Source organism: Eucalyptus grandis, chromosome 2, assembly GCF_016545825.1.
Source record: "Eucalyptus grandis isolate ANBG69807.140 chromosome 2, ASM1654582v1, whole genome shotgun sequence".
Lineage (NCBI taxonomy): Eukaryota > Viridiplantae > Streptophyta > Magnoliopsida > Myrtales > Myrtaceae > Eucalyptus > Eucalyptus grandis.
In genome coordinates, this window is record NC_052613.1 from 11,788,541 (window position 1) to 11,810,173 (window position 21,633).

The 21,633-nt window shown below is 37.8% G+C and overlaps 1 protein-coding gene and 1 pseudogene across 1 annotated transcript in view; one reads left to right on the forward strand and one right to left on the reverse strand.

Moving 5' to 3' along the window:
- LOC104431629 (galactose mutarotase-like) overlaps positions 1-1,161 on the reverse strand; it is a 2,854-nt gene extending 1,693 nt beyond the window's left edge. The window contains exon 1 of the mRNA XM_039306769.1: positions 955-1,161. Coding sequence (XP_039162703.1) covers positions 955-1,161 — 207 coding nt within the window. The remainder of the gene's footprint in view (positions 1-954) is intronic.
- A 13,202-nt stretch (positions 1,162-14,363) lies between these two features.
- Positions 14,364-17,542, forward strand: LOC104423248 (annotated as a pseudogene).
- The last annotated feature ends 4,091 nt before the right edge of the window (positions 17,543-21,633 follow it).

The following is a 21,633-nucleotide window of genomic DNA, read 5'->3' on the forward strand; positions in this document are numbered from 1 at the left end:
TAAAGAAAAAAACATAAAATTATCCTAGGTGCAATATGTTTTTAACTACACATGATATCAGTTTGGTTTGAGGCTAACATTTGTGGATATCGTGGTTATTATGAGGCCAAGAAGAAATCTAATCCCAATATTTGAAAGCTAATTACCCAACATCATCTCCATTGAGTTCGCAATAATTTTCTTTTGACAAGTAAAAGAACTTTCTTGCAAAATGGCGTCTAGCAGATGCTAGTCCATGTAACAAGTCATGAACACAATTTATGCTATCAATGAGGTATACGAAAGAACCGCCAAAAGCCGAGGAAAGCCATCTATCATTCAAACTAAAGAACGAGTCTTCCTATTTTCAAAGGTGATATTTAGGACAAATGAGGAATAAGCTGGATCAGCCGACTATTGGTTTAATTTACAAATGCAAATGGGAGTTTGTCTAATTAATTCTATATAGCAAATACTTAAAACTTCAAACTTGTGAAGAAAAAGACTGAAAAAGCAAGTAATCTTGACGGCTCGAACAAGAACATTTGACCTTAAATTGAATCATGAGGCTTTTATGCTTGCTCAATTTCACTAATATCCATTAAGTAGTCATGTCTCCACCTGCAATATCCTCCATTTCACTTATGGCTTCACTTGTTCAAGCTGCATTGGGATGCCTTCATCCTTAGGGCTACCCTCATGGAAATCGTTATCTTCCATATCTAATAAGTCTCTAAAGGTTTCTATCTTTTTCTTCCTCCCTCTGTTAAGGCTTCGGACCTTTTCCTTCCAAATAATTAGCAGAGATTTCTGAATCAACTCCGCACCTTCACAAGCTCCTGTCTGTTGACACCTAAGTTTCACATAAATTAATTAATTTGAAATGACATTAAATGTTAGGAATTAGTAAAAAAAAAAAAAAAAAAAAAGATCGAAAATGGTGGGTCGGGCCGGATCCGCTTTGGCCCGACCCACCCCTTTTCTTTTCTCTTCCTCTCGCGCCTGGGCGGCCGAAGCCTCCTTTCTCCTTCTGGCCCGCCCGCGCTCGTTTTTCCTCCCTCCACCTAGGTCTTCGCCGCAAGACCCAAGGAAGAACAGTAAAACAGATCGCAGAGCAGAGCATAAGGAACAACGATGGAGGAGCGGGGAGATCGGGATGGCGGCGTGATCCGGGTCGGGCATGCTTGGCAAGAATCGGCACGCCCGTGGTCTTCGCGCGAGGTCCTGCAGAAGAAAAGGAGAGCAAAAAGGGAAAGAAACGGGAAGAAAAAGGAGAGGGCGAAGACCAAAGGAAAAAGGAGAATGGGCACCACGAAACACCAAGAGGAGAGCGAGCGAGAGAGAAACAACAACACAATCACCAAGCACGTAGAGAAACACCGGGAGAGGAGGAAGAACAAGCACCGTGAGAGAGAGAGGGAGAGGGAGAAGAAGTCCGAGCGAGGAAGCGACTAAGGGAGAGCAAGGGAGCTTCAAATGTCGCTTTAGCCGCGTGCGAGCCCCACGGACGAACCCTCGGCCAACGTCCTCAAGTCGAATCCGGTAGGTCCTTCTCGCGCCCGTTTCCACCCCCGTTCGTGCATCCCGGGCCGGAGTTTGCGATCGACCGGTTTGCGTGAACTCCGCCCCGTCCACTTCCTCTCTCGGTTGTTGTATGTCTTATTGTTTGTTGGTGAGAGTCTCGGTTTGGGTTCGGGTCCTAGTTGAGCTAGAAACCGTGCGATTCGGAGCGCACTCCACCGTTCGGTAAAATGTCCGAATGAGATCTAGTCTTGTTTCGTCGTTTTGAACCGAGTCGAGGTTTTCATGTGATTTTTTAGCGTTCCAAACATAGCCACGCCACTCGACCCGCGACCGCTCTTGTTGCGACGCACGAAGGCCGCGGATCACTTTTGTTCCGGGCACAGCGGCGGCTCTTGTGGCCATCGAGTTGCCTCCTGGGTCGGACGAGAGCCGAGCATTAGGCTCGCTTGGTCAAGGCGGTGCCGCCAACGCCTCGGTTGGACTCGTAAACGCCGCATCTTGCTACAAGACCACCTCCGTCGCGATCGGTCCGTTGCGGGCAGCAGTCGCGAGATGGGCGGCGGGCCCAACCCGATGTTGTCGGACTTCCGTCGTTGATGCCCTGTGTAGAATATCAGTCGGCGGCCAAAGAATTGTTGGTGTTAAAAAGGGGAAGAGGCAAATAAAAAAACAAAAGAAAAAGCAAGAGAAAAAGTGCAGGCAAAAGTTAAAAAAGAAGAAGAGAAAAAGCAAGCAAAAGTTGCTTCGGGAAGGAGGAGTGGCAGAAAGGAAAGTGCAGTAGAAGAAGACGAAATAGGAAAGAAGACAAAAATGGCGTAAAAATATATATATATATATATATATATATATATAATTTAAAAGATTTAAAAAAATCTAAGAAATTAGAAAAAATATCTTTTGTCCGACCGGGTTGAATCCGGTTTTAGGTCGGGTCGGCGGGCCGGACCGGGCTCATCCTGGTCCGAACCCGCCTCGAATATTATAATATTTAAAAATTTCAAAAAAATTAAAAATTTCAAATTTCAAATTAAAAAATAAAAAATCGAAAAATAATACAAATTCAAAAACTCCTCCGAAAATTCTAAAATTCAGAAAACATAAAAAAATTCGAAATTTTTAAAAATCAAAATATTGTAAGATCTAGTTGTTTTTTTTTTTTTGGGAAATTTGAAAATTCCTTTTTTAATTAAAAACCGAAAAATTCGGAAAAATTCTAAAAAAATTTTTAAAAAAATCTTCAAAAAGGTTAAAATCAATCTCTTGGGTTATTTTTTTCCTAAAAATGGAAGTATTCCAATTTAGAATTATACTTAAATCTTATTAAGCCTTTAGGCTTTACCTTAGGGTTTTAGTTGTCCTTAAAGACGAATACCTATTATTGCGCAATTTTGGTATATTGATTTTGGCTTCCCTTTAGTCTAGTTAGGATTAATATTTATTCTTTCTTTGATGTAAAATCTTTGCTCTCCCATGCAATTTATTTAAATGCTTTCCTTAGTTGTTAATTATTCATATTCGCATGATCATTTCACATGTTAGTAGATAGGTATAAAATAAATCCAAACTGCCTGACAAAAATATTTTCTTTTAAAATGAACAAGATTAGATAACGAAATGGTATTAATTGGTCAATTAGTGTAATTAAGTCCATAACTCTTAATTCTCTTGTTGCGTAGGAAGTGAGATACACTCGCATACCTCACTTGGTTTCTAGCCAACCCCAATAAGCTAGTGACCACTCCCTTTTGCAAAATTTTCAAAAATACCCCAATGTCATGAAATGTATGGGCTTGGGAGAGCCAGGCTCGATTATGGGCTTTAGATCCGTCTCTTAGATAATACCCTAAACATGTTTCCTCCTCGGAGGATAGGTCGCAACAACGGTCATGATCCCAACACAAGAGAATGTAGATAAACCGCTTCCTTGATTGTGCTTTTAAGTGGACAAGGCCAATGTTGCTTGACCATCTACTTGCAATAGAATCACCCAAAACACCCTATCATAACCAAATCAATCTATGGCATTCTAAGATTTAACCGACCTTGCAAGAAGTTACGCGAACCTAATCACTTATTCTTCAAAGCATTTCTCGCCGCTCGTATACTATTATAAATTAACTATTTGGACTAAACTTTGGTTAGCGATGCAATATTAACATAGTTAACAATTTCATGTGGCAATTGCTCTATAGTAAATAATAAATGCCCTAAATGAAATGCCGTCATACTCATCCAATGAACTTCCTCACACCATAATGACGGGTATGACAAAAGTATATCATAGTATTTGTCCTCCTAACCCACTATATTAGTCAGCCTTTCAACTGAAGTTTGATTACCTATATAAAGTTTTATTTCACATCCATCATGCTATGCACACGAAGTCGGAAAACCATTAGGTGTAGCTTCTTAGGTCATAAAATGCAAGTCAAATACAGAGAAATCAAACCACTCTATTCCGCAATTTCCACAATCACACGGCGACCATCTCCAAACCATCATCTAGTGAAAAATTCAGTCATAATCTTTCACAAGTTGAAAATCTTCGTCAATTTCCTCATATATTTATGGCCCTATATTTCAGAAAAAAGAATGTACACATGTGAACATGCATCAAAACTCCAAAAACACAAATTTCTTGGAACATTAAATCACTCATTTCATCATTATTATATATTCATTGGCTTCATTAATATTTTCTCCAACTACTGCCATCAAAGCCTTTTCATTTTCTATCGATTCTTTTAAGTGTTGACAACTTTTCATTTTCCTCTTCAAATTTAATGAAAGCGTCTATAGAAAGATAAGTATATTACTGAAGTAACAAAATGAGTCATGACACTAACCAAAAACTTTATAATGGGAAAAATTTACCCAAGTTATGTACCTCTGCATTTGTCTCGGTAATTGTTAATTTTTTCAAACTTCTTATTATCATCTTTCTAACTATTTTCATACCGCATACCACGTCAAATCAAGTTAAATTGAACAAAATCATATTATCGAGATCAATAATACTATAGGTTCCTCAGTTACTTCTTTAGATTTTTTTAGTGTATTTACCAAATTTTTTCTACAAAAAGAAAAAAATTCATTAGATAAAATTATTGTACTCAAGCATAAGATTAACATTATTGTATATCTAACTTATTAATTTACCAATTTGCCTCAACATATGATCGCAATTAATTCATGCTCAACTTCATTTTGCATCTCCATGTAAAACAAGAGTATAATATAAAGGAAATAAAGTTTAATATATATATATATAAGAAGAAAAAGAAGAAGTCGAATCACCTCTCCGTTGTTGCTTATTACTATTATAATGTACTGCACATTGTCATCTCTTCGAGATTATACTTGACTACACGATTCATGAGATCAAAAGTGAAAATCAAAAACTATTTTATCGGCTTGGAGATGTCCAAATATACTCACATCTCGCCCTCTGTTTCCTTCATGAACAATTCTTCTTCCCTTGCTCGCTTCATAGCTCTGGACATTGTGCATGTTTTTTTTTGGAATTGTTTGAAGGCAATTGAATAGAATCGTATCGTCTTCTCTTTTGGCGTGCACAATGTCTAGAGCGCGAAGCGAGCAAGGGAAGAAGAATTGTTCATGAAGGAAGCGTAAAAGGGCGATATGTGAGTAGATTTAAACATCTCCAAGCCGATTGAAATAGTTTCCGATTTTCACTTTTAATCTCACGAATTGTGTAGTCAAGCATAATCCCTGAAGAGATGACAAAGGTGTCATATATTATAATGGACGATAAGCAACTACAAAGGTGGTTCGACTTCTTTTTCTTTTTTTTATATATATATTAAACTTTATTTCCCTTATTTGTGGAAATTTATGCATAATGGACGATAAACAACTACAAAGGTGGTTCCGCTTGACGATAAGTAGCTACAGGATGGTTTGGAGACGGTTGCCAAATGATTGTGGAAATTTATGCATAATGGTTTGATTTCTTTGTATTTGACATGCATTTTATGACTTGAGCAGCTAAACCTAAGTGGTTTTCTGACTTTGCACGCATAGCATGACAATGGAAGTGAAATAAAACTTTAGTTGGGTAATCAAACTTCAAACGAAAGACTCGACTAACTCTCTCTCTCTCTCTCTTCGAAGACCAAGAACGAAAATGAGAAAAAAATTAGGAAGAAAAAAATCATTGGCGCGAGTGAATTTTGCCCAAGCAAATTCTCTCCTCGCAGAAAAATGCGTACAAGCAAGTGTATATTAATGTTAAGAAGAATGAAATCACATCCAGCACACATGAATCATCAATTGGATTACTTATAACTATGAGCTGGAGGCATCCGAAAACCCGACTCCTTTTGGAACTAAAGTGTTTGGTTCCATAAGCACCGGACATCGTTATGCATACGTGCAAGCTCCTACTAATAAGCCCAAAGACACATTTGATTCTCTCTCTCGTGAACTTATAGAATGAATGTGGAAGGCTTTAGGAACACTGCAATTTCGCACATGTAGCAATTGATTTTGTTTCCCACTTTGAGCCCTTGATCAAGCCTCATTTATACAGGCAAATTCACATTCCACTTTCACAACTATAATAAAGTCATCAGACAAAAGATTGTGTTTGAGTAGGAATCAAATTCTTAGACAAGCCAAAGTAGTCATGTCATATGCCAGATTGTCTAAATGTTCCAAAAACAAGCAAAAATCAAAGGCGATGGCATTTACAACCCGATCAAAATGAAGCCGAACGATTCTCTTAAATCAACAACTAATCAGCTTTACACTCTGAGCGGTGAGGGCGGGACTTAAGATGCTTTGTCGTTGTTGTGGTTATGCGATCTTGACCCCCTTCTTCCACTGAGACATTAATGCCCAATGCCTTTCTTCATTTGATATTGCGCGCAACGTCACCAAAGTCTTGCAATCGTCGATGACCTGCATTTTAGGATAAAAATATGTTCACATGTTACTCATTAAGCAACTCCAAAAATGCTAGCCATATCTAGAACCATTAAATTACCATTTTTTTTCCTTTTGACATTGTCATTCAATCGCTCAATTTGATCATGAATTGTTACCTACTTATCTTTCTCCTTCGTTCTTAATTCGACAAGCTATGCCATGAAATTTTGCTTCTTGGCTTGGAATTTACGAAACTCATCTATGCAAAAATAGATGACTAACATAATCAAATCAATTGTACCATTAGCTTATTGGGAAATACTCAAAAACTTAAAGGGACTAACAAATAAAGTTACCTCCATAAATCTCATCATGAGAGGTTTTGTAATTGCATAAATCTGATATAGTTTGTTGAGGTTCTCGCTCTCGTTCTTCAATTTGTTCTCGCATCTTGTATAATATTGTTAAATCAAATAAAATCACATATTATCAAAGTCGACTAATGCAATACAATTAATTACTTACATGTAAGTGGCATTGTTAACTTTTACTTCAATATAAGCAAGTAATTGTATTACATTAGTCGACTTTGATAATATGAGATTTTATTTTATTTGACGATATTATTCAATACGAGAACAAATTGAAGAACGAGAGCGAGAACCTCAACAAACTATATCAGGATTTATGTAATTACAAAACCTCTCGTGATGAGATTTATGAAGGTAACTTTATTTGTTAGTCCCTTAAGTTTTTAAGTATTTTCCAATAAGCTAGTGGTACAATTGATTTGGTTATGTTGGTCATCTATTTTTGCATAGATGAGTTTCGTAAGTTCCGAGCCAAGAAGCAAAATTTCATGGCATAACTTATCGAATTAAGAACGAAGGAGAATGATAAGCTGGCAATAATTCATGATCAAATTGAGCGATTGAATGACAATGTCAAAAGGAAGATAATGGTAATTTAATGGTTCTAGATATGGCTAGCACTTTTGGAGTTGCTTGATGCGTAACATTTGGACATTTTTTTATCCCAAAATGCAGGTCCTTGACGATTGTAGGACTTTGGTGACGTTGCAGGCGACAATGTCAGATGAAGAAAGGCATCGGGCATTAATGTTTGTGGAAGAAGAGGGTCAAGATCGCACAACGACAGCATCTTAAGTCTCGTTCTCATTGCTCATGGTGTAAAGCTGATTAGTTGTTGATTTAAGAGAACCGTTCGCTTCATTTTGATCAGTTGTAAATGCCATCGCCCGATTTTTGCTTGTTTTTGAACATTTAGACGATTTGGCATATGCCATGACTACTTTAGCTTGTGTAAGGATTTGATTTCTACTAAAATACAATTTTTTGTTTGATAACTTTGTTATGGTTGTTGTGAAAGTGGAATGCGAATTTACCTGTGTAAACGAGACTTGGTCAATGGCTCAAAGTGGGAAACAAAATCAATTCTTACATGTGCAAAATTGTAGTGTTCTTAAAAGCCTTTCACATTCGTTCTATAAGTTCATAAGAGAGATAACTAAATGTGTCTTTGGGCTTATTAGTAGGAGCTTGCACAGGCGACGCTATCCAGTGCTTGTGGAACCAAACACTTTAATTTCAAAAGGAGTCGAATCTTCGGATGCCTCTACTTATAATTATAAGTAATCCAATTGATGATCAATGTGCGCTGGATGTGATTTCATTCTTCTTAACATTAATATACACTTGCTTGTACGCATTTTCTGTAGGAGAGAATTTGCTTAGGCAAAATTCACTTGCGCCAATGATTTTTTTCTTTCTCAAGTTTTTTTTTTCTTATTTTCATTCTTGGTCTTCAGAGAGAGAGAGATAATCACATATCGGTTTATATAACTTCACTGTGCTGTATCTCTAACTACTAATTTATTCTCCAACCCAATCATTAATTGCTCATTTTGCTTTGAAATTTAGTGTATGACGTTCTTCAGTATAAACTTCTTAGCACCTCACCTTGTTGTTGGAGGTCAAGAAATTTGCAACGGCAAATATGCCATTCTATTAGTAGATCACAAAGAGAGATAATCACATATCGGTTTATATAACCTCACTGTGCTGCATCTTTGACTACTAATTTATTCTCCAACCCAATCATTAATTGCTCATTTTGCTTTGGAGTTTAGTGTATGAGGTTCTTCAGTATAAACTTCTCAGCACCTTACCTTGTTGTTGGAGGTCAAGAAACTTGCAATAGCAAATATGCGCTTCTATCAGTAGATCACAACGGCGTCCTTGAAATAGGTTGAAATCAAGTGGAATTAAGTGGGAAAAATCAAATAATCAAATTTGACTCAATTCAAATACTCAAAATGAATGCTCATAAACAAACAAAGTGTAAAGAGAGTGAAGTATAGTTGCCTAGAAGATAACAGGCATGCAATCTAGCTTAAAATATCAATAGTGTCTTTATAGTCTTGGTAGATTGCATAGCAACCTGCCTTAATAATTAACAATTTGATCTAGCTTAAAATACCCCATATGTATGTATTCATAACTAGAAATTTAAATGAGCACAAAGATGGATAATTACTCGAACAAAGCTTCAAAAGAATTAGAGAGAGAGAGAGAGAGAGAGCCCTCGAAAGCTCTAACAATGATGTTATTCATAACATGCAATAGAATTGAGGGGCGCAAAATCACAAGCAAGAGAATAGAGAGGGGTCATGCTGCTCTCGACATCACTCCACGAGGAAGGGAGGGGGGAGAGGATGGGCTAGGAAAGAGAGCCTGAATTGAATATGGGGAAAAATCAAAAGAAAGAAATCCCTTATGGATTGCAAAACATATTAATTTTTTTTTCTCTCTCTTTTTTCACCCATTTTGCAGCACTTCAATTTTTTTTTATCAAGCATGCATTATTGTTTTCACAATTCCTTTGGGAGGAAGGCAGGTTTCAAACAACCCCACTTGTTATGTTACTTGCAAAACGACATACATTGAATTGATATAAACCTTCCAGCCCATCGCATGTGTTGATGTATCAAGACTGCACGTGCTGTTTTTCTTTTTTGTTTTGTTTAGTCGTTTGTTGGTGTCCTGTTTTTTAGAGTTGGTTAGTCAATGTTATCTCCTAGGAGCGATTAGCTGCACGTATCTTAGATATTCTGGTCTATTGCTGATTTTGTGGATCAAGCAAGCTGTTAGTCGGCGACGTGGGTTTGTGGTTACGTTCTAGTATGTATTTTTGAACCTTTTTTTTTTTTTAGTTTTTCAGTACACAACGCTCTGCTTCTACTGTAAACTTGTTCTTTGCTTCTGCTGTAAACTCCTTTTTCAGTTCTTTTTGCTGTCTACGTGTTCTCTATTCTTTTCAAAAAGAAAAGAAAACAACACTGTATCGTGAGCCCTCTTGATCTTAAGGGGCTATGAGTGACTTGTGAGATTGATTGAGAGGTGTGTCTCGCATCCATAGAAGTTAAAAGCAAGATGGAGGCGGGATCGAGTGGTTTTTCAACAATGGCTCCGCCAAGATTTGATGGAGAAAATTATCAAGCCCGGGCAAAGTGAGAATGCGAGCCTATCTAGAGGGTTGTGATTTTTGGGAAGCTGTGGAACAAGATTATGAAGTTGCTCCCCTTCCCGACAATCCAACCATCAATCAAATCAAGTTTCACAAGGAGAGGACGACAAGGAAAGCAAAGGCAAAGTCTTGTTTATATGCTGCTGTCTCGTTTGCCATTTTCAGCAGAATTATGGCTTGTGAATCGGCCAAAGCTATTTGGGACTTCCTCAAAGCTAAGTATCAAGGAGATGAGAGGATCAGAAGCATGAAGGGGCTAAATCTGATCACAGAATTCGAGATACTGCAGATGAAGGAGTCTGAGACAATTAAGGAGTATTTTGGTAAGTTGATAAGCATTGCAAATCAGACAAGAGTTCTAGGCACTGACCTCTCTCGATAATAGGCTAGTGCAGAAGATTCTTGTCTCCTTGCCCGAAAGGTTTGAGGCAACCATTGCCTCTTTGGAGAATACTAAGGATTTGTCTCAGATCAAGTTGGCAGAATTGCTAAGTGCTTTGCAAGCACAAAAGCAGATGAGGTTAATGAGGGTGGAAGGAAGTATAGAAGGAGCTTTGCCGGCCAAAGAACAGCAGAGGATCAATGGATGATATGAGGAGCACTTCAGGTTATTGCTTTACATTGGGGTCGGCATGTTTTTCTTAGTATTCAAAGCAAGAAATAGTGGCTCAATCAACTGCAAAAGCTGAGTTCATTGCAGCTACTACAGCTGTGAATCAAGCATTATGGTTGAAGAAGCTAATGGATGATCTACATATGCAGCAAGAAGAAGATATAGAAGTGTTTGTGGATAATCAAGCTACTTTAGCCATTTTCACAAAATCCGGTATTTCATGGAAGAACAAAGCATTTTAAGGTCAAGTTTTACTTCTTGAGAGAAGTGCAAAAGGCTGAAGAGGTGAAACTGGTGTACTGCAATTCAGAAAACCAGATTGCAGATATATTCACGACGTCATTTCATGTTGGTCGATTTGAACTTCTCAGGGCAAAGCTAGGAGTGTGCAGTACTTGATCCAGAGGAGAGTATTGATGTATCAAGACTGCACGTGCTGTTTTTCTCTTTTTTGTTTTGTTTAGTCAGTTTGTTGGTGTCCTGTTTTGTAGGAGTTGGTTAGTCAATGTTATCTCCTAGGAGCAGTTAGTTGCACGTATCTTAGATATTCTGATCTGTTGCTGATTTTGTGGATCAAGCAAGCCGTTAGTCGGCGACGTGGGTTTGTGGTTACGTTCTAGTATGTATTTTTGAACTTTTTTTTTTTTTTTCAGTTTTTCTGTACACGACGCTTTGCTTCTGCTGTAAACTTGTTCTCTGCTCCTGCTGTAAACTCCTTTTTCAATTCTTTTTGCTGTCTACGTGTTCTCTGTTCTTTTCAAAAAAGAAAGAAAACAACAGCATGGACCGATCAAATACAGATAAGCACAAGCCCTATCGAACAAAGCACAGAGCGTCCTTAAGGCAGGGACTGCACTTGCACGTATTTGCCTGGTTTGGCTTGAAGAGCATTTTGTTTATGGCAAAAACACAAGCATCACCTGAGTATGACCACTCAAAGATCTGAAGTAAACTACAATCCTTTTGACCCGCCTCTTAAATACGACTACTCTAGGAACACAAAGCAAGACATGCAGAGCATGCACAACACCAAGAGCCGGACAGCCTCATAATCTCCGCAGCTCACGCTGTTTGATTAGTACACACATTTCAGGATTTGCAAGGGGATCAAGACACTGGCTCTTCGGCTGCGCCCGGCCCGAGGATTTAGTTTACACCTTTTTACAAACGCAAAGACTAGTGGTACTGGTTATGCTTGAATAACCTGCTGTACATTTACTTTTCAATTATGTAACAACCGAGTAAGGTTACAGCGCAGCAGATATAAAAAGTGTAGAACTTTTCACAGTGCAGAAGACATGGAATCTACCACATTTTTATCATTTTCTTAATTCTAATACTTCTCCAAAAGCAATTACAACAGCAGCTAAACACTGTAGTATGATGCTCTCTACTCTTACATGAGAGTTCAAGAAAAAATATTTATTCTCTCACTCCCATTTCCTCTACTTTGTACAACAGTCGCAATACAGCAGACTCAGCTACAATCAATTCATACGCCATCAAAATCCTACAGCTCGTCAAAGTCTTGCAAAATCCCATACTAAATGACCAACCGCACAAGTGACAAACGCTCACGATGAACCCATCGCCGAATATATCCAAAACCTTGTCAAAGACAAGGAAGAGAAGACGACGTGATTCAATTCAATTACCTTCAAACGATTCGAGTAAGGCGTACCTAGAACTGGTGCAGGAGGGTCCAGTTCGACAGTGAGAACAAACTCACCGGCAGCGAGGAGCTTCCTGGTGAGGCTACCGGCGTCGGCAACGATCTCGAAGATGACGTCAGGCGGTTGCAGGGTTGTGCGTGCGCTCGAGTTCTTAGTAGAGATTTCTATTTTATTGAGACGTGTACATTATTGAGATGGTATATAATAATCAGAATTATAATATTATAAAAGTAAGTGTTTGCCTAAACTTATTATTTTCCTCTTGTTGATTTGCTTCCTCACTTAAAGCTGAGCTAGTGATAAGATATTTTATAGGATTTCTAGTATATTCTCTTGTTTTGAGTGATATCAATGTTGTACGATATCTACTTTGATTCAAATTTTTCTTTTTCCAAAGATCGTTTAAACGGCACGGCTCCTGAAAAATTATTGTTTAAGTCACTTCCTTTATGTAGCTTGCCCGAATAATGTGGAATTATTTTGATAATAGAAAGCTCGCCCAAGTCTCTTAATCAACCGTGATAAAAAGGTGTTGGCACTATAAAGGGTTATTCATAAAGTTTTGATACGAAATTGATCGCTTATAATTATGGCATCAAACATTTTAATATTGCATGTTGCCCAATTTATTTTCCAAGCAACACTGTTCATAGATTTTTTACAAGTTGAGAATTAGGGTTAAAATAGTCCAGGACTTGCCCGGCCATTAAATTCCATTTTCACAAGGATTGAAGCTACTTTGCTCAATCTCAAAATAGAGCAAAGTCATTGAAGAAGCAAACATGAAACTAGGGAAGGGAGGTGAATAAAATTTTGCTCACTTCCTTCTCTTTTTAGGAGGGTAAATAAAATTATCTTTTGAAGGAGAGAGATTCATGCCTTACTCGAATCGTTTGAAAGTAATTGAATAGAATCGCGTCGTCTTCATTGTATGTCATTTTGCAAGTAACAGAATAAGTGGGGTTGTTTGAAACCCGCCTTCCTCCCAAAGGAATTATGATAACAATAATTCATGCTTGATCAAGCAAAATGAAGTGCTGCAAACTGGGTGAAGAGAGAGACACAGAAAAAATTGATACGTTTGCCAATCCATAACGGATTTTTTTCTTTTGATTTTTCCCCAGATTCCTCAGATTCAATTCGGGCTCTCCTTCCTGGCCCATCCTCCCCCAGCCCCCAACAACCCCGTGCACACGTGGAGTGATGTCGGGGTAGCACGACCCCTCTCTATTCTGCAGCTTGTGAATTTGTGCTGATAAGTGGGTAAACCCCTCAATTCTGTTGCATGTCATGAATAACATCATTGTTAGAGATTTCCAGACATCTTCTATTTGTATTTTTCACAAAGGTTGATTTTTTTTTCATTTGACTTCAAGTTGAGTGTTACAAACAAGATGATTGATGAGAATGTGCAACACATAATTTAAATGACGCCTACATGTGTGTCATGTGCATGTGTAAAAAACTTGTCAATTGGCAGCCACTAAGCACATGATTAGGCGGTAGGGGTACAGGCAAGGAAGGTGACCCAAAATCGAATTTCGAGAAAAATAAAATAAAAAACTTATTAATCCCCAGACATCGTGATTCTCTCTCTCTCTATTCACCCAGTTTGCAACACTTGATCAGGTTCAAAGAAAAATGAGAATTCTGTTGAAGTTCCGTTCGAGTAGTTATACGTCTTGGTGCTCATTTAACTTTCCAGTCATGAATACATACATATGGGGTATCTTAAGCTAGATCAAATTGTTAATTTTTATGGCAAGTTTATGCAATCTACCAAAACTATAAAGACACCACTGATATTTTAAGCTAGATTGCTTGCCCATTATCTTCTAGGCAACTGTACTTTGCTCTCTTTTCTCTTTGTTTGTGTGTGTATGGGTGTTCAATTTGAGTATTTGAATCGAGTCAAGTTCGATTATCTGATTTTGTCCACTCAACTCGACTTGATTTTAACCTATTTGAAGGACTCCATTGTGATCCACTGATAGAAGGGCATATCTGCCATTGCAGGTTTCTTGACGCAACAACAAGGTGATGTGCTAAGAAGTTTATACTGAAGAACCTCATACACTAAATTCCAAAGCAAAACGAGCAACTAAATAATTGGATTGGAGAAGAATTATTAATCAGAAATGCAGCATGATGAGGTTATTTGGCAAGTCAGGCACAACCATTGTAGATATATGGCCAAGTGAGTCGATTAACCGGAAGTGATCTCACCATATCATATTACTTCTCATTGACAATTTGGGCAAGAATTACCTTAATTTGGTCTTGTAGGATTACCACTGAATATTTTGTTGAAATGAATACAACGTAACAGGGATTTGTAATAGGAACTCCTGCCCTCTAGCTAACAGCCGTTATGATACTATGTTCTAACTGTTATCATGACAGTGCTTTTTTATTCTTTTTCTTTTTTTCAGTTCTGCCATGTCTATCAAAATCCCTAACAGTAAATGGTATCAACAAACTGATTTTGACATGAGATTTCCAGTTCCAAAGTTATTTTAATAGCTTCGGGTCAGCAATTTATTGCATTCTGTTTTGATTTTAAAGTAATTCCAAGTATATGTTTTCTTTGTCTACTATGCAGATGTCTTTTACTTGGTATATGAAATCAATAGAAAGGGCTCAGATGCCTGACGAATTGTGGGAAAGAGTGAGGCTGCCGAGAAATTATGAGAAGGTCCTTGAGATTATTGATGAGCATCTAGTATTGGCAATTTAGCTTTGCAGTGAAACAGGTTACTTTGCTTTGTTCTGGCATTTCACTAATTGCTTCAAATCCTCTGTTGGCAGATGTATTGGCCAAAGTTTCTTGTTCACGAGACCAAGCAAAGGTTGACCAAAAAGACTCAAATGCGCATCCGAATGAGGAAGGTTGCTCTGAAAACTAGGTTCAAAACCCTTCATGCATTCAGCTCCTCCATCATACAACGTGTTTTCATGATAAACCATATCTCTTAATCTTCTGTTTTGCTATTTGATGGCACTTGTCAGTTTGATCAGTAACATGGCGATTATAGTTGTTTCATCTAGAATTTGCCGTTGCTCTTTGCTTTTACCTTTGGATGTTGTTGCCTCAGATGTGAATGTAAAAGAACTATTTGTTCAGGTGAATGCTTTTGTGTTAGATTTGGGAATATGAATCTCTTGTCAAACAATTTTATCTTAGCAGCAAATATCTCTAGGTTCCTCTATAGTTCTCTTAGTAAGGTTTCACTACAACTCTCTTAAGTTGATTTCAGCAGTATGTTTATTTTCTCCAAAGTTTCTATACTGTTCATATCTTATGTGTTGGCTTATGTGTATCATGATTGTAAAATCGCAATTCACAATGTCATAGCATTTGCATTTGTGAAACCTCCTTGTTCAAGAACACGCACTGGACATTGCTATCATGACCAATGTCTGGACTGGTCCTTCGGGGCATCTCCTCTGTTTCAGCTTTATACTTAAACGTGCCTTTCTTTTATAATAGGGAAAAGATCATGATGACACCGAGGAAAGGAAAAGAAGAGAGAGGCTAGAAGGGAGGAAAAAGCAGAAAAGGCAGCAGTTTTGGATAAGGTTTGTTGGGTTCACCTTTACAACCATGGAAATGCTTCACCCATTATATCATCCAAGATTTTTACTTAGTGTTGGCTCTGCTGCAGAGTGTTGATAAAGAGCTATTAGAATGCCTAAGGAAAGGAGTGTGTGGTGATATCTACAATTGTCCATCAAAGAGTATGGAAAAGTCCTTGAGATGGATACGTTGCAGGCTGCCTATGAAGATGAAGAGGAGGTATGCTAAATGAACCCATGTTATTTCTGTTGTTTGAGGAGGAACATGTGGCTCTGTTAGAACAGTATTTCTGTATGAAATATGTAGACGTTTTGCTTCTTGCTAGAGTTCATCATCTGATGATTTTATGCAATCTTGATTCTGGAATTAGAAGGAGCCTCAGATAGAGTATGTGGAAGGTTACGTTGAACTTGAGGAAGAACTAGAAGATGATATTCAAGATTTTTATGGTCTTGATATGAATAGAGTTTGTGCAATTGGTGACAATGATGAAGGTTCTTTCTATACATAGACACATATGAGCTGTTAACTTGTTTTTCCGTTCTTTATGGTTTCTTGCTGTATTTACGTTATGCTTTTCTTCATTCCCTTTAAAATCACGCGAGACAAGAAGCTTCTAGAGGACTTATGTGCTTCCTGGATCCAAGTAGTGGAGCTAATGAGTTTTGGTTCAGATGAAGACGGTGACAGTGATGGTGATGAAGATGATGATGTGGAAGCTGATCGGAAGAGAGGAAGAAAGGAATCCTCCTTGGCTTTGAGAAATGTCGAGAAAGGTGATGCAGGTTCTAATCCCAAGAAAAGAGCCAAGGTTCTCATTGAGGTGAGTGCATGATTTTAAATTTTCAGATCTGCTGTCAATATGAACTTTGCGTATGATAAGCATGTGCTGCGTATTAGTAGCGACAAATTTAAATTCAGCTTTGCAAAGGAAGGAATGAGAATTTTCCATTAGTATTGACAAATTTATAGTTCAGCTTTGTTTTATACATGGAAATCACTTTGTGCAGAAGTGGTGGGTAGTCTTGAATACTAGAGTGGCATCGTGCCGTGACCAACCTACATCCTCTTCCGATGCTTTCTCGTCAGTCATATACACATCACGATTGTGGTTGAGTCTTCGTTTTTTTCTTTGTGTTGTCTCCTTCTTTAGCAGAAATGAAAGCTTTTCAGGTTATGATTCCAATAATTTTGATGACATCCTCTTTCCTGAGGACCGAAGTGGCAAAGGGACTTAAACCCACTCCTTCGAGACTGTCTTGATAGGATCATGCCATGCACATGTGACTGGATGGGCTACTTTTTCAATGCTGACGTCTAGTGAAGGATGCGAGGGATGGTGCTTACTACTGTTCTGTGCAAAAATAGCTTTGATAGTTTATGGTGCAGTAGCAGAATTTCTGGTCATGTTGACTTTGATTAGGCTGTAGTAACTTTGATTAGGCTATTAAGAGGTGCATGTTTCGACGTTTTACGCTGGGGTCTCCTTCGATCTCATCTGGTGTGCAGGGATGGCACAATTCACATATCTTAGGATGTTTTCCCATTGCACGAACCAGCGCAGGTGGGCTCTCCATTTGGAGTTTTGAGGGGGATGAGAAACAAAGGAGAGAAAGGGGGGTGGTTAAGCACATACCATGTGGTCAGAATAGTAAAATGAATATAGTTATGGTTATCTGACATGGATGGGAAATTGTTTTCTTCAGTTCATCATGGAAATGGCTTGTTTCTTTCAAGGTTCGCATTGAATTGGTGCGGTGTTGGTCCAGGAATACTAACCCCACTGTAAGCAGTAATTGCCCACGCAGCATTCAATTAGTTTTTCCGATTCTTCTTTGAGATTTCTGCTTGACATGTCACAATGCATATTCTTTTGAACAACGACAACAACAACAATAATAACAAATTCTGCGCTTGTGCTTTATATTATCCTGTGCACCATTTATAGAAAATTCTCATGCCGATATTAGTGTCTGAAACCCATTCTTTTGATTGGTGGGTTGAGCATGAGAACGCTAATGAAAGACAAATTGCAATTCACTGAGGGCTTGCTCTGTTCCGTTTTGCTTTGTTTCGCTTGGGTAAGCCAGATGGGGGTGGCTGTCTCGTCTTCGAAAGTGTATATCATGCTTTTCACGGGTGGCACATGAAAAGTGACCACAATGTTCTGAGAACCAGTATCCAGTGGATGCATGTTGCAGCGATAGTTTCCTACTTGCCTATGTTTTTTCCCCTTTACTCAATTAGATCGGTTGAGAACTTTGTTGTTCCTTTTTCTTGACCTCCTGTTCAAAATCAGTCTTGCGCAATTTATCTGAATTCAATTAGATAGGTTGAGAACTATCACAGTAATTTAGAAAGATGCAATGAACGTCTGACCATTTCGAGAAAATGAATATGTTGATGTGGACATGAGGATGTTAGTTTTGTCGTTAAGTAGTATTTTCTATTTGTGGAAGGGATCGAAATAGTTCATGTTCTGATCTAAGAAGTTAAATGAGTCCCCGTACCGAAAAAAGTTCCACGTACATTTTCTGCAACAGAGTCATCAAATCTAGAACTGAAGTAGTTGACGAGCAAAACTAGTATACTGTTTGTCCAAATAAGCATTTTGTATTTATGTCGCAATCGTGAAATAACTTGACGAATTTTCCCTAAGAAATACAAGGATCGTCTCGAATCAGAAGAAAGTAAATTGACAAGGACGTTACTGAATTTCAAGCAATTAGTGTAAGAACCAGATTGATGTGATTCCCTACCAAAAGACAGCATTTTATCAAGATATTACCTTATAAATTAACGTGCGAACAAGAATTCCCCATCTTAACGTGGGTAATTGGCCCCATTAACGGTTATGGAAGCCTATTGATACTAGGCAAGTAACGTATATATTGATGACCATCAATCAATGGGGGAGACACGACCACTTTGCTCCAATATTTTGGATTAAAAAGTTGATTGGTTTTTTAATAATTTTCTTGACAAGAACACAATTACTTTAATGGAGTAATTGTCGGTGAAAGTTTGAGTTCGGGTCCGATTCGGTGCCTCTCTTTTTCTGAGATGATTGATTCTCTTGTGGGAAAGAACTTTGTTATTTTGGACTTCTGTGACATTGCTATTTGCAGATGGTCCAATTAGAAAAACTCGCGTCATCAAACTAGTGGCCTCTTTTCCACTATTGACGACTTTCTAAAGGAAAGATGCACAGTGAATACCTACACTGTACATTTAAACCGATAATTCTATTCCGATTAAAAATGTACATTAAGATAAAAGTTATGATTTTTTGTGATTTTACTTAACCTTTTCCTCTGTTAGCATTTCAAACGTTACTTTTAGCCAATATCTAACACTCGAAATCCCGTGATATAAGTAGGAATATTCAAGGTTATATAAACCGATATGTGAGGCGAAGACCAAGAACGAATATGAGAAAAAAAAAACTTGAGGAAGAAAAAAATCATTGGCGCAAGTGATTTTTGCCCAAGAAAAAGCGTACAAGCAAGTGTACATTAATGTTAAGAAGAAATATTAATATTAAGAAAAATGAAATCACATCCAGTGCACATAGATGATCAATTGGATTACTTATAACTATGAGTAGAGGCATCTGAAGTTCCAACTCCTTTTGGAACTAAAGTGTCTGATTCTACAAGCATTGGACAGCGTTGCCTCCTGCTAATAAGCCCAAAGACACATTTGGTTATTTCTCTCGTGAACTTATAGAATGAATGTGCTCGTGAAATTATAGAATGAATGTGGAAGGCTTTAGGAACACTATGATCTCGCACATGTAACAATTGATTTTGTTTTCCACTTTGAGCCCTTGACCAACCCTCAATCCCCAAATAAAAACTTCTGCCCTAATTGAACTTTGAATTTATACCAGCAAATTTGCATTCCACTTTCACAACATTCATGACAAAGTCATCAAACAAAAACATCCATGACAAAGTCATCAAACAAAATATTGTGTTTAAGTAGGAATCAAATCCTTAGACAAGCCAAAGTAGTTATGCCATATTCCAGATTGTCTAAATGTTCCAAAAACAAGTAGAAATCAGAGGCAAGGGTATTTACAACCCGACCAAAATGAAGGTTCCCTTAAATTAACAACTAATCAACTTTACACCCCTTAGTAGCGAGGGCGGGAATTAAAATATTGTCGCCGTTGTGCTGTAATCGTCAAGGACCTGCATTTCGAGAAAAAAAAAATGTCCACATGTTACGCATCGAGTAACTCCAAAAGCACTAGCCATATCTAGAACCATTAAATTACCATTATCTTCCTTTTGACGTTGTCATTTAATTGCTCAATTTGATCATGAATTGTTGCCAGCTTATCATTCTCCTTTGTTCTTAATTCGACAAGCCGTGCCATGAAAGTTTGCTTCTCGGCTTGGAACTTACTAAACTCATCTATGCAAAAGTAGATTACCAACATAACCAAATCAATTGTACCACTAGCTTATTGGGAAAAACTCAAAAACTTAACCACTAACTTATTGAGAAAAACTCAAAAACTTAAAAAGGGACTAACAAAAAGTTACCTCCATAAATCCCAGTAATTGCATAAATCTTTATATAGTTTGTTGAGGTTCCTGCTCTTGTTTTTCAATTTGTTCTCGTACTGCATAATATTGTCAAATCAAATAAAATCTCATATTATCGAGGTCGACTAATACAATACAATTCCTTCCTTACATCTGCAGCACTGTGTGGAAATTCCTCCAACAATTGTTGTCTATAGGAAAGAAAAAACATATTCATTAGATATAAGCATTATATTGAAGCAAAAGTTAACAATACAACTTAGACGTATCACTTGTTAAACTTACCCATTCTGCTCAATCTCCGAGCCCACCTGATCAATTTTGTCTTTAACTGCGTTTTGCAAAGCTCGCTGTTCACTCAAAAATGCCTCCTTTTCGCGATCCTCTCGACTCGAGAATCGAGCGTCGGCAAAGGCGGCGGTGGCGTCGTCGCCGTCGCCGTCGACAGCGAGCCGACCGCACATCATCCGCACACGCAGCCATCCTGCTGCAAAACGAGAGTTCAATAAAACAATTAAAAAAATCAGCTTAATTAATTAAACAAATTCATCTGAATTAAACATCGGTATTCCAAAGTTATTCAGTTATATAAGCCATGAATAGCTAAACAAGCGAGTTGTGCAACATAGGATTACCAAAATAGCTTGGGTGCGCAGAAAAATTGTTACTCTTCACGAATTTCACTCATCTAAGAGCTCAACATATTGGACAAAATCAGGAAAACATTTAAAAAAAGAAGTCTAATCACCTAGAAAGTTCCTCATTTATTTTAAGTAGATATCGTCGGGATGCCTCTCCCACTTTCTTTGCATTACTGCACACCACATGAGATCAAAAATTTAAAATAGAAATTATAGTTCAATCGATTTAGAGATATCTAAATCACTTACATCTCCATCCTCTTTACTACTCTAATGTAATGGTTGTCGTCGATGAATTGGTGCGGGATGGTGAGGTTGTCGTCTTGGGACATTGTTATTACATGAGCTTTTCATTCGAAAACAACATATCGATTAGCTGCTCATTCTTCTAACTAAAATCATCAGAAGACAAAGCTTCGAGATAGAAGACATAAAACCTTGAATTAGAGCATAACAATTAAAGAGCAACCCAAAATCAACAACAATCAGTGAATGCAGTGAAGCAAAAGAAATAAATCAACAAAAGATATAAAGTCTCGGCATAGAACAGCCCTAAATGGGATCAAAGGAAGACGTAAAGGCTTGAGGTGACAACTAAATCAGGAATAACCCTCAACAGACGAATCAACCCGAT